General features: G+C 51.3%; 1 protein-coding gene across 1 annotated transcript in view; it reads left to right on the forward strand.

The window, feature by feature from the left end:
• Nucleotides 1–16,196, forward strand: part of CDHR2 (cadherin related family member 2) — a 42,560-nt gene that overhangs the window by 1,435 nt on the left and 24,929 nt on the right. Inside the window, exons 2-3 of the mRNA XM_032403770.1 lie at nucleotides 15,722–15,788; nucleotides 16,060–16,131. Of these exons, the coding sequence (XP_032259661.1) occupies nucleotides 15,722–15,788; nucleotides 16,060–16,131 (139 nt within the window). The remainder of the gene's footprint in view (nucleotides 1–15,721; nucleotides 15,789–16,059; nucleotides 16,132–16,196) is intronic.

Consider the following 16,196-nt stretch of genomic DNA (forward strand, 5'->3'; position numbering starts at 1 on the left):
AGGCATTAGTGAGGTGAAGAAATTTTGCTAGGAAGTGTCAGAGTCCAGGATTTCTACTCACTCCTGACACCTGGAGCCTGCTTTCTGCCTTACTCTAGTTCATCCTTCAGCAAACCTGTTTCTCCCTTCGCCTTCCCTTTATCAGAACTACATCTGCATTAAGGCCTAATTTAGAGTATATTTTACATATATACAGTAAAATGCACAAATCTTATGTGTATAGCTTAGGGAATTTTCATAAATGTATACCTCCATATAACTAAAACTCCGATCAAGATTGAGAACATTTTCATCACCCCAGAAAGTTCCCTCTTACCCCCTTCAAGTCATTTCCCTCCAGACATAACTATTCATCTGGTTCCTGTCACTATAGATTAGTTACATGTGTTTAGAACTTTAGATAAATGGAATGGCTGGCTCTGTATATACTGCCTTTCAGTGGTCATCATATTTTTGAGATCCTATCTATTGTGTGTATTACTAGTCTGACCCGTCCCACCAGCCCTTGCAGCTTTATTGAAATATATCTGACATATGACATTGTGTAAGTTCAAGGTGTACAATATGATGATTTGATACATGTTTATACTGCAGAATGTTACCACAATAACCTTGGTTCCTGCATCCTTCACGTCACATAATTACCATTTTGTTGTTGTTGTTGTTACAATGAGAACATTAAAGCTCTACTCTCGTAGCAGCTTTCAAAAATAAGATACAGTATTGTTAAGCATAGTCACCATGTTGTACATTAAATCCCTGGAACTTACTCATCTCATAACTGAAAGTTTGTACCCTTTGACCAACATCACCCAATTTCCCTAATGCCCCAGCCCCTGGCACCCTGGCAACCACCATTCTACAATCTGTTTCTACATATTCAGTTGTTTTTTTTTTTTTAAAGATTCCACATATAGGGGCACCTGGGTGGCATAGTCGGTTAAGCCTCTGACTCTTGGTTTTGGCTCAGGTCATGATCTCGGGGTCCTGGGATTGAGGCCTGCATCAGGCCCTGTGCTCTGCGTGGATTCGGCTTGAGAGTCTCTCTCTCTCCCTCTCCATCTGCCCCTCCTGCTCGTGCTCTCTCTCTCTCTCTAAAATAAATAAAATCTTTAGAAAAAGTAAAATAAAAAATTAAAAAAAAAAAGATTCCACCTGTCAATGACACCATGCAGTATTTGTCTGTCTGGCTTATTTAACTTAGCATGATGCCATCCAGGCCCATCCTTGTTGTCACAAATGGCAGGATTTCTTTCTTTTTTTAATGGCTGAATACTATTCCACTGTGTATGTATCCCACATCTTCTCTATCCATTCATCTGTTCATGGACACTTAGGTTGTTTTCATGTCTCAGATACTGTGAATAATACTGCCATGAACACAGATGTCTCTAAATCACTGAATAGTATTCCTCTGTATAAATGTACAACTGTTTTTGAAACCTAGTCTTCTGAGCAAATGTTTGGCCTCTGCACTCCAGCCTTGATCTTTCAGTTCCCCCCAAGGGTCAGGCTCTTTCTGGAATGTGATTTTGTACACCCTATTCCCTGTGCCTGGGCTTCCCTTTTTTCCTCTTGGCCTGGCCTACTCTGCTCTCATACAGATTATCCCTCTGGTCCCCTCCAACCCTGTCAGTGCCCCGCACCAAGCACAGTGTCTGGCATAAAGTGAGTATTCAATCCCTGTCTGTTGAATGAACACTGAAATGGCAAGGAGGCCCAGGAGGGCCATGGCCATGTGGCATCAAGTCACATTCCTAGAGGGCTCAGAGGCATTATGTTCCATCTTAGAACTCCACTAAGTTCAGTGAAAGGAGACAGCCACATGATTATTTTCCCTTATTTTCCTGATGGGGAAGCTAAAGCTCAGAGAGGGAGAGTGGCTTTCCTTAGGACACACATCCAGAAAAGGGACAGAGCTGGAATGTGAACGCAGGTCTGCGTGGCTGCTACACCTACCTCTGGTGGTAGTGGGGAGGGGTTGGAGGGACCTGAGGGAAAGCTCTGGAGGAGCTGTTTCACAGCAGAGACAGGAAGCAGGATCTGGTCCTCTCAGAAGGTGGACCCCATGGAAGTGGTCAGGGCAGTTCTCAACTCAATGAAACACGTATAGTCGGGGTCATGGAGTGGAGGCCGTGTAAGCAGGTGAACGTCTCCATACTGGAGGCATGAGAGCATGACAGAACGGCCACTTGGGAAGGGTACTTTAGAGGGAATGTGTGCCCTGGAAAGGGGCTCAGGGCTCTGGGGTTGGGGAGGAGCTGGTTTCTTGGGTCCTAAATTCTTTCTAGGGTTGGAGGCTGTGAGTCTCTGACACCAAGGGGCTGTTCTTGGGCCGGTCCCTTTGCTGTAGAACAGAGCAAGGAAAAAATCTTGGACTCTGCAAAGCTGTATGCAACATGGAGAGAAGACTGGGAAGTTGACGAGGGCTTGGACACATTCATAGCAAAGAGCCACTCTAAGCTCCGGCTCTCCAGCTCGACCCCTGAGGTTGTACCACGTGGCGGGGGTTGGGCAGGGGAGGTGAATGGTGTCTCCATGATGCAGATGAACAAGGGGCAGCTCAGAGAGGAGTGACTTGCCCAGTGTCAGCCAGGTAGTCAGAGGCAAGTGAGGACTTGATTTCAACTTGATCAATTCCGAGCACATAGTGGGTGCGCACAGTAGGTTGCCAGGAAAGACAGGCAATGAGAAGTTTTTCTGAACAAAATTTGTAAAAACCACACCCCTAGAACAGTGGCTAGGAAGGAGCCCTGGCGTGTATCTGAATTGCTGTACCATGTGCACATCTCTCTGTCACTTGCTCTTGTGCTAAGTGCTTCACTGTATTACCTGAGGGTTTTTTGTTTGTTTTTGTTTTTTATAGGAGATGAGTAACACAAGTGGGAAAGTTTATGAAAGCAAAAAGTACACTCCCCAGATATGAGAGTGGGTGAACTCAAGAGAGGGAACTGCGCCTACCTGATTAATCTTTATAATAAACCTTTGAGTTGGGTTCTGCTGTTACACCCATTTTACAGATGAGGACATTGAGGTTAGGGAGATGGCTAAGGCCCCCAGCTGGTAAGTGGGAAGGGAGGGGTTTGGACCCAAGTCATCTGAATCCACATCCTGGCCTCTTAGCCCCAGTTTCGGACTGGCAGCCTGCCTTTCCCTGAAGCTGACCCTGGGCCTGGGACTATTACTCAGACCTAGATTTTCACAGCCCAGAGCTCAGTGAGCTTCTCAGGCTGCATTGTGCAGGCAGACAGGTGCCGCTTGAGATGGGCAGGGCACCATGGGGCCACACCTGGCTCATCCAGATGCTGTCCAAAGGTCTGGCAGGCTAGGACATGCCCTCTTGGGGCTGGAGCAGTGACTCAGAGCTGCTGGCCCCAGGTGTCACAGCAGGAAGGGAGACCAGGGGCTTGGGTTTGGGGTCTGCCCTACCTGGAGCTGGGAGGAGAGACCAGGCTGACTCCCTTGGTCTGGGGCAGGCCTGGAGCCGGGGGCTGCCTGCCCTTCTTCTTAGTAGTTAGGTCACTAGCAAGCCCACCACACCACAACAAAAACTAACATCCTTTGAAACTTTACCCCTTGTTGGACACCGTGCTCGGGACTTTATTTTTTTAAAGATTTTATTTTATTTTATTTATTTATCTATCTATCTATCTATCTATCTATCTATTTATTTAGAGCATGAGCGTGGGGCGGGGCAGAGGAAGAGGGAGAGAATCTCCAGCAGATTCTGTGCTGAGCACAGAGCCAGACACAGGGCTCGATCCTACAACCATGCTCGGGACTTTAAATGCATGACTTCATTTCATCCTCGCCACCACCTTCGGAGATAGGTCTCATACATTATCCACGATTTACAGACAAGGGAGCTGAGGCTTACAGAGGTGATGTAACGTGCTCCATCACAGCTGAACCTGGCTATCTGGCCCCTCAGCCCAATCTCTTAACAAACATCTTGTTTTGTTTTTTAAAATATTTTATTTATTTATTTGAGAGAGAGAGAGAGAGGGAGCCCGAGGGTGGGGGGAGGGGCAGAGGGAGAGAATCTCAAGCAGACTCTGCACTGAGCTCAGAGCCCCATGCAGGGCTCCATCTCACCACCCCAAGATCACGACCTGATCGGAAATCAAGAGTCAGACGCCCAACAGACCAAGCCATCCAGGTGCCCCCTTTATAAGATTTTATTTTTAAGTAATCTACACACCTGATGTGGGGCTTGAACTCATAACCCCGAGATTAAGAGTCACATGCTCTACCCACTGAGCCAGCCAGGTGCCCCCTTAACAACCATCTTAAAATAGTCCTATCAAGAGCCATCCACCTTCTGCAGCGTCCGCTCCTTGGAGACACACGAGAGGAAACACCCCTCAGTTATCAGAACTCAGATCGCCTTGGCTCCCAGGTCCTGACATTTGCACGCTCTCTCTCTCCCTCCACGCCATCCTCCCCACCCCCGGCGCGCACATGCGTGTGTGTGTGTGTGTGTGTGTGTGTTTAGTGGATAGATGCCAGACTTAACGGATCAGTGGATCCTGTTTTCTCTTCCCTTTGCCTACTGAGAAGCTCAGAATGCAATTCATCACCCACCTCTGACAAGTAACCAGAACTTCAAGGCAAATACTTAAATATTTTATGGATTTTCTTCAAGTCTATATTCTCCTTGTTTTCCTCATACCTTTTCCCTTCATCTTGGTTTTCACCTTTTTAAGCTTGTTGAAGCATATATTTTCTTTCCAGTTTTTGAGTTGTGCTAAAATACACATAACATAAAATTCACTATTTTCAAGTGTACAGTTCAGAAGTATTAAGTATGTTTATAATGCTGTGCAACCATCACCACCATCCACCTCCAGAACTCATTTCATCTTGCAAAACTGCAACTCTGTCCCCATTAAATAACTTATTCCCTCCCCTCCAACCCCTAGTGACCATCATTCGATGTTCTGTTCCCATGAATCTGATTACTTTAGATACCTCATGTAAGTGCAGTCATCTAGTGTTTGTCCTGGCTTATTTCACTCAGCATCATGTTCTTAAAGCTCATCCATGTTACAGCGTGGGTGATAATTTCCTTCCTTTTTAAGATGGAATAACACTCCATTGTGTGTATATATGGCATTTTGTCTATCTGTTCATCTGTCGATGGACACTGGGTTGTTTCCACGTTTTAGCTAATGCGAATAAGGGTGCTGTGAACATGGGTGTACACAAAGCATGTGTACTTTGATAATCTATTTTAAATTTGGGGGCTGGGGAGGGTGGAGAACAAACATCCCTGTTAATGTTCCTGACACATAGTAACATCTAATCTCTAGATACTGAATCAGGTGTGGTCCCTGCCCATAAGGAGAGGGCCACCCTAGGAGAGGCTGTGATCTTGTACCAGGGGTCCCCTTTCTCCCTTGTCAACACAGGGATGGTTGGGCCTGCGTGGCTGGAAGTGATGAGCACCTGGATGGTATTTATTTTTTAATTTTTTTTAAAGATTCTATTTATTCATTTAAGAGAGAGAGAGAGAGAGAGCACAAGCAGGGGAAGAGGCAGAGGGAGAAGCAGACTCCCTGCCGAGCTGGGAGCCCAATGCGGGGCTCGATCCCAGGACATGGAGATCATGACCTGAGCCAAAGGCAGATGCTTAACCATCTGAGCCACCCAGGCGCCCCCTGGATGGTATTTAAAGGCAGCCTGGGGATGGATGAGTCCCTGGGGGAAGGGAGATATCTTCTGAGGGCCTCAGTGAAGGGGAATATTAGCAACAATAGGCAGGAGAGTGCATTATGCAAGTTCAAGGTTGCCCTCGCTCTTCTCTGAAAACCTCATAGATGCCCTCTGGAATCTCCATATTTGATTGCTTATTAGTCCCCTCTCCTGACCTAACCACTCTCTCACCTTCTCTATAGGCTCCCCGTCACTGAGGCCTCTTATAGCCGGGAGGGGATGGGGGGCCTAAGGGTCATTTTCGGACTGTCAGCTGTCCCCCTCCGCACCTCCTGCCTGCCCCAGGGCTGGGCCTGGATCCCAGGTCCTCTGGGCTCAGGCTCTGCCAGGCCCTTTCTCCTGGGGCCTGAGCCTCCCATCCTGGGAGTACTAGGGCGGGTCACCTCAGCCCTGCCCTCCTGCTCCCACCCTAGCCATGGTCAGTGCCTGTTGAGGAGTCAGTCCCATTCTTCCCATCCTGGGAGGTGCAGTCTCTGGGAGGGTTAATGATTGCTCAAGGGAGGAGGAGATGGTGCCAAAGTCTGCTGGCTGCACTGTGGCATGCCCCAGACGGTGCCCATCTGCCGCATTCACAGCCCCTTCTGGGACCCAGGTAAGGACGGCACAGCCTGGCTGCAGCAGGGGCTCGGGAGTCTTCTGGCTAGGGGTAGGGGCTGAGTGGGGTTGTAGGGGCTCAGGTGAGCTCTGGGGGTCCCACCCAGCCAGGTGGGTGCACTGGTGCTGGGTTGAGCGGATCTGGAGCTGAGTCCCAGGCTGACTACAAGGCCTGTTTCCTCTCCGTGTGGGGCTGGTAGTACCTATTCCCAGATTCTGATGGCTCCCCTCCCTTCCAAGTCCTTGGGTCATTTGGACACACGGAGGTTTCTTCACAGGACAGAAAGGAGGCAGTTCCCTCAGGGAAGTGTGTTGACCTGCCTGGACCTCTTTCACAAAAAATGCAAGGGGGTGAGTTGGGGCCGGGGGGGCTCCCCAGAGCTCGAGGAGAAAGAACGGGGCTCTGACCCCAACTGCTTGAGTTCAGATCCCAGCTCCATCCTGGCTTTGGGGGGCTCTGGAACTCTTCCGGACCTCGGCTCCCACATTTGTAGAAGCAGGATGGTCTCGGGGCTGGAAGGAAGCTGGAGAGCCATGAGGCAGAGGCGGGCCTGTGGTCCACGATGGACTTACTGCCCCCTCAGCCAGTGCTAGGATGCATCTGGCTAGCACTGACTACAGGCTGGCCCTCAGCTCTGGCTCATTCCAGGCCTGGTGTGCCAGGTGGGGACTCAGCTGAGAGCCAGGGACAGGTGGGCCTCTTCCCTGAGGCAGGGACCGCCAGGCTGGGGCACCAGATGCCCAACCCGGGCTCAGGGAACAGTGGGATCTGACCGATGGAAACCAGCATGTGGACTCTGTGGTTCTTAACCTCACCCCATTTCTCAGCAGGGAAACTGAGGCCCAGAGGGAGTAAGGGCTTGCCTGGGGCGGGGGGAGGGCACAGTGAGTAAGTGAGATTCTGGAATCCAAACCAGGGCCATTTGACTCCATTATCTGTCTGCCGCTGAAGCAGCCAGGGTGATGGGCACTGGAGGGGCCCCATGGCAGGGGGCCCGGTGCCCTTGGGGTCCACATCCTTGCACCAGCGCTCCCTGGATGGGCTGGTATCTGCCTTGTGGCTGTAGGTAGGGCCCCACAGAGTAAAATGGAGCCCAGACCAAGGCTCACCCAGGGACTCCTGGATTTGGAGCTAGGCCGGGTCTAATGCTCTGTCCCTTGCTCTGGGCCATCCCTCTCTGAGCTTCTCTGAGCCTCACTTTTCTCACCTGGACCCTGGGACGATAATTCCTACAGCGGGGGCAGAGCTGTGAGAAGTAAACCGAGCGGTAGTGAAAGTATGTGGTGAGCTGGAGGCGGCCATGGCCGAGTTAGCTCTTCAGCGGCCTGTGGGGGGTGAGTGCCAGCTCCCTCTCCCATCCTCCTAGAGGCCCTGGGCACAACCGGGGTCCTCACTCCCAGTCTGGGAGAAAGTCTGGGAGCCCTGGGCTCTTGGGAGCTGCGGCTGGTGCCTCCACCCACTGGAGTCAAGGAGCCCGTGCTGCCAGGCCCAGGGTGAGTGGGCCTCCTCCAGACCAGAGGGGCCTCCCGGGGGTTCAGAAGTACCCGGGTTCACCTCTGTGTCCTTTTTTGACCCTTCTCCATGCAGCCCTTTTTGAGAGTAAGGGAAGTGTGGGGGGAAGGAAGCTGGAATTTCTAGAATGTAGATAGTCCCATTTTTTAGAAGGCAAACTGAGAGGTGGAGAGGAGGAAAGAAGAGCCTCTGGGTGTGGCTGTGTGGTATTGGGGCTGGGGTGAGTCTGCCTCCTTCACGCCCAGCACCCCCCCCCCCCATAGCAGAGGCCCTGGGCAGATGGCACAGGGAAGGCCCAAGGTGGGTTGGCGCCATGGAAGCCTGGGATGGGCTGGCCAGGGCACCGTCCAGGTCTCTTCCCAGCCCCAGCCCATAGGCAACTCCATTCACATCCTGTTCATTTGCAATTGCTCTGTCCCCTGCCCCTGCTGCGAGACCAGGAACTTCGGGGCCAGAGGAGGACCCGCCAACGCATAACCATGGCTCCGTGCATGACCTGGCCTTAGAGGATGGAGAAAATTTACATAGATGCAGAAGGCCAGAGAAGGCGTTCTGGGCAGAGGGCACAGCATATGCAAATACCTGGAGGGAGGAAAATAGAGGATGTGGACTGGGAACAGGAGCATTCAGGAGGGGGGAGGCGAGGAGCTTGTGTGGGAAGAGAAACTCAGGACGTATGCGGACTTAGCCCCCCAGGCCGAGAGGCAGGAAGTATGTCCTGCAGCTAGCTGGAGCCATGGCAGACTTTTGTGCTGTGCCCAGTGGGTGGGAAGCTCACTGGTGGGGCAGGTTTATTCTTGTTCCTTCCCCAGCTCACATGGGCCTGTACATTTTTCTCAAATGACCAAATCCAGAGGTGACACTCTGGACCAAAGAACTTTGGCCTCACTATGAGCAAATGAATGTGTGTGTAAGAAGTCTCAAACAAGGGGCCAAGATTGTGGGAAACCCAGCGTGAAGAGGGTGAAGGGGGGAGGAGAGGTGGGAGCACAGCAAGACAGAGCACTGGACTGGGTGGGATGGGAATCAGAGGGGTGGCATCCCAGCTTTGTCCCCAACTGGCTCAGGGCCATTGGGCAGGAGCCTTATCCTCCCTGGGCTCAGGCATAAGGGGGATTGACAGCCACCTCTCCCTTCTAGGGGGATGATCCAGACCAGATGCAGGGGAAAGACTTTGGGTCTTGCTTACTCTAATGTAGAGGGTCATCACTGTTGCTCCGAGTAAGAATCATCAGGCTTCTTGAGGCCCCGTGAGAATGGGAGGGGGAAGTCGGAAGAAGCTTCCATGAGCCATGAGTGTAGCTGGCTATAGAAAGGGGGCCTGGAGGTGGAGGCCTCAGGGACCCTGGAGGATGAAGCTGCCTCTCCCTCTACCTTGCCCTTGGGGGCTCTGAGGTGTCTGGGGGAAGTCTGGCTGATGAGGAAGTGCAACCCAGAAGCTGGGAAAGAGAGAGCACAGACTTCCTGCTTTGGGTTCTGATCCCATTAGTGAGTGGATCATGTCCCTTCTGCTCCTGGGCCACGGTGTGCCGAGGACTGAATGGCGCAGGGTACAAAGTGCCAGCCACAGCACCTGGCCCTTCATTGCCAGCCTCTTTCCCCTCGAGCACTGGTTCCCGAGGGCAGGAGTTTCCTGTTTTCCTGCCTGCACTTCATCATAGTGAAGAGCACACTTTGCAATCCTGTGCCTGCACACTTAATGACTAATTGTCCTATGGCTGCTGACTCACCTCTGCAGGAGAAGAAGCAGGGGAACAAAGGAGGTGAGGGGTGAGATCCAAGATCGCACAGCGAGAGGATGTCAGGGCTGGCTGCATCCAGCCAGTGTTAAGGTGCCCTGGACTTTGCTCACACGGTGGACGCCAGCAGCCTACCACCATCACCAGCGTCCAACTGCATTTGTGGGCCCACTGGGTGCCCCCCGCCACCACTGTCCCCACCCCCCCACCAGCCTCCACCAGCCCCATCTGCCTCTCCACCCTTATCATCACAAACGTTACCAGTGCCTCTGTCCCCATCACTGCTTCCATCCCCACTGTCACCTCTACCCCCTACCGAACTGCTGTCCTGGTCCCACCCCACCTCCGCACCCAGCTCCAGGGCCGCCTCAGGCACTACATTTGACCTCAGCTCCATCAAGCCGGCACTCTCCAGAGCAGGGCCACCTCCGTGTCACCGGAGGACTGGGAGTAGTAGTCACAAGGTGAGGACAAGCCCACAACAGGCAGAAGGAAGGGATTTGCATTTGCTGAGCACCTTCTGCGCACTGGGCGCTGAGTTGGCACAGTCTATTCTCATTCCCTCCCCCACCCCTTACGACTTCTTAGAGTTGTCAGTCCCACCTTACAAATGAGGAAATGGTCGGCGCGCCTGTGGGGCTCAGTCGGTTAAGCTCAGGTCCTGATCCCTGATCCTTGCTCAATGGGGAGTCTGCTTCTCCCTCTCCCTCTGCCCTCCACCCCCCCAACTGACCCCTTCCTGCTCAATCTCTCTCTGTCTCTGAACTCAATAAATAAAATCTTCTAGGAAAAAAAAGGGGGGGGGGAAATGGGCTCAGAGGAGGGCAGCGACTTGCCCAGAGAGCTTTTGCTGCCTCTCAGGTCTGTAAGCAATTTGCCTCTCTGAACTTTCGTTTCCCCATCTGTAAAGTGGGTGTAGTGGTGCCTATCTTAAGCGTTCTTGTGTCAAGTCGTGTCCAGCTCGGTGTCTGGCGCAGAGTAGACATCCCTTCCATGGCACCTGTTGCTGCTCACTGTCATGATGCTCAACAGCCGCACATATTCCACTGAGGTGTCGGTGACGGCTTTGTTGACCGTTCCTTGGCGTTCCCACGCTTAGGTTACTTCCGTTTTCCGTGATTATAAATAACCACTTGTCAGGAACAATTTGCTGCTGCAAGAGTTTCTTTATTTTAGGTTAGTTGGATTACCGGGTCAGAGAGGACAAAAATTTTGAAGGTTTGGGATTCACAGCTTACCTGGGGTTTTCCCCTCCTGCTGGAGCCCTGGGGGAAGTTGAGGGCTGCACCCTTCCCTCTGTGCATGGGAGAGACCCCCTCACTTCTAGTTGTGAACTCCTCTGAGCCCGTTCCTCTGTCTGTAAAATGGGTTGCTGCGGAGATTAAATTCTGTGAATTTCAAATGTCCTGCCTCCAAATTATATCTCTATTCCTGCCTCTTCTCTCCAGCCCTGCTGCCACCATTTCAATCCACCAGCACGGAGCAGCTAGAAAGATCTTTTAGAAAAGTAAATTTGTCTCAGTCACTCCCCTGCTTAAACCTTGAGATGACCCTCTGTTTTCCTTAGACTAAAGTAGACCGTCCTCATCGAGTCTTAGAGGGCCGGCATGATCTGCCGCTGCCTGCTTCCCCATCCCCGTCTCCCTCCCTGCCCCTCTCTCCCTTTGCTCCTGCTGCAGGGCCCCTCTTTCCAATTCCTGGAACACACCTGGGTCTTAGTTGGCCAGGGGCCATCTCTCATATTGGCCAAGTTACCAGGAACAACCTTGTAACAGTGCTTGCTTTAGCAGCATAACATGGGACTGAATTTCTTTTTAAAGATGTTATTTATTCATTTGAGACAGAAAGATACAGAAAGAGGGAGAGAGCACCAACAGGGGGAGAGGCATAGGGAGAGGGAGAAGCAGACTTCCCGCTGAGCGGGGGCACATCCCAGGACCCAGAGATCATGATCTGAGCTGAAAGCAGAAGCTCAACCATCTGAGCCAACCAGGTGCCCTGGGACTGAATTTTTTTTTTTTTTAAGATTTAATCTTTAAGTACTCTCTACACCCAACGTGGGTCTCAAACTCACAATCCCCATGTCAAGAGTCGCATGCTCCACCAACTGGGCACTGAATTTTAAAAAATTAAATAATACTACAAGATTTATAATAACAATTCACCTCTGAGTTGCCTTTGACCATATTTTTGTTTGATTTAGTTTAGATTTTTCAGTGTCTGTCACTGGTGTTCAGGTTTCCATGATTTGTTGTATTTGCCTATTTCCGTGGTGTAAATACTTCCACCCTGGCTCATTTCAAGCCACGAACATACTGCCAACCAGCTTCTAAAATTCCCGAAGCTATAGCAATTTTCAGTAGCAGCTCCAGCATGCAATGGCACCCGTCTTCCCTTCAATGTCTGATGCATCTTAATCCAGATTAAGAACAAGGCTCCAAGTCTAGTGGGGTCCCTGGGTTGTGGGGGAACTTGTCTTTTGGAGGCCACGTCATAAAGTGATCCAATGGAGGCCCCCACATTTCAGAATCTGTAGGGTTTTTTCTCTTGAGTGGGTCCATTCTGTTTTTTATTTCTGGTGGTTGGGGGAGGTGCCCGTTTTTGTTTTGTTTTTGTTTTTGTTTTAATGTTACTTATTTGAGAGAGAGATAGCAATGGAGATAGCGAGAGAGAGCACGAGCTGGGAGGAGAGGGAGAAGCCAAGTCCCTGCTGAGCAGGGGGCTCGATGTGGGGCTCGATCCCAGGACCCCGGGATCATGACCTGAGCCGAAGGCAGACGCCCAACGACTGAGCCAACCAGGAGCCCCTGATTTTATTTATTTATTTATTTATTCATTTAATTTTTTTTATTCATTTAAATTCTTTGAGAGAGAGTTAGAGTGGGGGGAGGAGCAGAGGGAGAGGGAGACAAGCAGACTCCACATTGAGTGCAGAACCCAACACGGGGCTCGATCCCAGAACCCTGAGATCACGACCTTAGCCGAAAACAAGAGTCCGACGCTTAACTGACTGAGCCACCCAGGCGCTCCCCTACTCTGGTTTTAACTATCACTAGCTTGAAAAGTTGTTCATCTCTCACCAACTCTTTTGAACTTCTAAAATTTTTACCATGATTTTAGTGGGGTTTCAAGAAGGAGGAAGTGGAGATAAATGTTGAATCCTCCATGCTGAATAGGAAGCTCCTTCCTCCACTCCTCACAGGATGCCCTCTTCTTACCCTTCAGACATGTCCCTTTCTCAGAGACTCCACCCTATGTGTTCCCATTATCCACTGCCACATAACACACCACCCCAAGACTTACTGGCAAACAGCAACAGTCATTTATTATGATTAGAAATCTGCCATTTGGGCAGGGCTCAGCCCGGATGGCTCGTCAGGAGGTAGAGTGTCCATTTTGGGATGGTTTATGCCCACGGCTTACTCACGTGGTTGGGTGTTGACTGTTCATTGGGAGCTCAACTGGGCTGTTGGCCAGGGGTTTTGGTTCCTTTTTTTTTTTTTTTTGATTTTATTTATTTATTTGACTTGGGTGGGGGAGGGTGGTAGAGAGCAAGCACAAGCAGGGGGAGTGGCAAGCAGGGGAGAAGCAGGCTCCCTGCTGAGCAAAGAGCCCGATGCGGGGCTCCATCCCAGGATCCTGGGATCACGACCCGAGCCAAAGGCAGATACTTAACCGACTGAGCCACCCAGGTGTCCCAGTTTTGGATCTTCTCCACATGAGTCTCTTCAAGAGACTGCTGGGGCTTTTGAACAGCATGGCTGCTGGGTTCCAAGAGTGAGTGTTCCAGGAGACCGGAAGGGGAAATTGCCAGTATCTTGGGGCCAAGGCCTGGAAACTGGCACAGCATCTCTGGCGCCATATTCTATCGTCAGTCATGGGGCCTGCCCAGATGTCTTAATTATAAAACCAGTGGGATTTTTAATTTAAGGAGATGACTGTGTAATGACATGGAAAGACTAAGGCCATTGAAAGAAGATTTTTATCACAATTTTCTAGAGAAGGGGGCTTGCCATGCCATGCAGGGCCACATGGGGAAGCATTCGGTTAGGAGGCAGAAGGAGAAAGGAGAAAGCATGACCCAGAGCCTTAATGCGTTTTCCATGGGAAGGAAGTTGGGAAGGAAGCAGCAGGTCAAGCAGTGGAGCAAGCTTAGGATTGAATAGTTGGAATAATTTGGGCCAGCTAGAGGGGTCGTCCTTAGTTGTCCAGTGCTTGTTCCTGGGGTGACTCAGGGCAGGGACAATATTTGACTTGATGTGTGAATTAGACAAAGGAGTTGCGGTGTGGGCTCTGGATTGGTTGGCTCGTATGGGAGAGGAGTGTTTGCAGGCAAGTCATTTGCCATCTCTAGGAACTAGCTCACCTGAGAAAGGCCAGTGAGGCCCCCGAGATGTTAAAACCTCATAAACAGAGAAAATAAAAACATGATGAATGTACCAGATTTAAAGGGCGGGGGCAGACATAGTCCTCATCTCTTGCTGCAAGCAGAGTCAAAAGGTTTGCAGTCCTCTTTATCTGCCATACTGTGTAAAGTAGCGCCCCTCTTCATGCTCCCACCGTAGCCTCATTCTCTTCCTTCATAGCACTGAATGCAGCAGGCAATTAAACTTGTTTACCTGTTTAGGGTCTGTCTTATTCACTGAAGTTGTGAGCTCGGTGAAGGCAGCCCCTTGGCTCTTTTGCTCACAATTATTCCCCCAGTGCTGGGAACAAGGTCTAGCACATAGGGGACTGTGGACATCCATAAATATTTATTAAAAGAATGAATGAATGAATCAGGGTACCCAGCACATGGTAGGTGCTCAGGAAATGTCAGCAGACATTTAAAATTACCAACCCTCCTGATTCCTCCGTGTTTTCCCCAACAGTGAGGGAAAACGGGGTGCACCTCTGGCCATGCAGGGCATGAGGGGTGAAACGGGGCATGGTTAGAAATGGTTAGAAATGATGCTGGGGAAGTAGGCGGCAGTCAGGCATGGATGGTCTGTGGAAGCCCTTCTATAGAATTTGGACTCAGGTGATGGGGAGCCATCAAAGGTCTTGGAACAGGGGAGAGAGATCATCAGAGGGGTTGAGGAAGGATTACTTGAGCTGAGCGAACTGGATTAGAGACTGAAGGGAGGGAGGCCTGCAGGAGGGCTGAGCCAGGTGAGGGGGGAAGGTGGCCATGGGTGTGGCCACTGTGGGATGGAGAGACATGCAGGGGTCACCATAGATTGGATGTGGGGCACTCCAGAAAAGCGGAGTCAAGGGTAACCTGAGCAAATGGATGCATCCCTGAGGCGGGAACTTGGGAGGAAGGGAGCGTGGCGTGAGGGAGAAGCCTTCTTGGTTTTGATACAATTTCATTGTCAAGGTTCAGCTCTGGAAGCCCTTCTTGCTCTGCTGTCTCTTTCTCTCCCCTTGGAGGACCCTATCTTTTGGAATCAGCGATAGATTGGGGTCATTTTCTCTTGGTTCTCCCATAGCTTTGGAGTCCTTCCCAAACTGACTTGACTAGGGAAACCTCCTGCTGTGGGGCATCTTACAGGGCCAGGGTTCCATGGAGCACACTTTGGGAAGGGCTGCAAAGGCAGCTATTAAATGTGTCAGCAAGTAAGACAAAGGACCCTGCCCACCCACAGAATGTCTGGTCTGTCCTGGATAAGTCACAGTCCCTCTTCAGGCACCTGATTTTGAAGGATGCTATTAGTTTAGACACTTTGAATAGGCAGGGTAATGTAGTGGTTGAGGGAAGGAATTCTGGAGCCCGAAACTCCTGTGTTCAGAGCAGAGTCTTGTCATCGATTCTCCGTGTGGCCTCAGGAAAGCCCCTTCTTCTCTCAGCCACCTCATAGTTGCAGGGATATCGAGATTATGCATATCACGTGCTTAGAGCAGTACCTGCTACACAGGACACTGAATTCTGGAGTCAAGTTCAGGGTCATTCTCAGGCTGGAATTTCGGACCAGGATCAGGTACCCTGCCTACCCCTCTGAGCTCCTCCCCTTACCCTGGAACATCTGGAAAAGAGCAGTGTGTGGCAAGGGCCCTGGAAGCTGGAGAACTACGAGTGGGAGTTGGGGGCGGGCCTGGCTCAGACCCAGACAGAGGGGGGTCCACCAAAGGGAGGGAGGCCTGGGGACAGTTGCCCCTTCCCTGATCCCTCTTCTCCTAGGTCCTTCCAGACATGATGGTGTGGCCGTGGCTGTCCTGTCTCCTGCTTCTTACCCTCGTGGTGTCTGGTGGGTACTTCCTCTTCCCTCCCAGAGTAGCACTAGCCTGGAGATCCTGGCAGGACCCTCCAGAAGAGTGGGGCACTGCCTCATCAGCAAACTCCCAGCTCCTATGATCCAGCCCCCTGCTTGGTGGCCCTGGGGAGGCCTAGGGAGGAATCCAGGCCCAGGCGGGTGAGCTGGGCTGAAGGTTGGGACTGGTGTGGGCTCCCATGGGGGCAGGAGTGGGTCAGGCGTTGCAGGCGCATCCAGGTGTTCAAAGTGCTCTCTGTTCCCATAGGGGCAGCCAACGTGGCCCCAATGTTCTTGGGAAACATGTCGAGAGTGAATTTGCCCGAGGACCTACCAGTGGGTGAGTAACCATCCCCGTGCCCAGACTGTGCCAAACCCTTACTCACAGAGGCTCCCAAGGGCTCC

The sequence above is a fragment of the Phoca vitulina genome, unplaced genomic scaffold (genome assembly GCF_004348235.1).
Source record: "Phoca vitulina isolate PV1807 unplaced genomic scaffold, GSC_HSeal_1.0 scaffold6, whole genome shotgun sequence".
Lineage (NCBI taxonomy): Eukaryota > Metazoa > Chordata > Mammalia > Carnivora > Phocidae > Phoca > Phoca vitulina.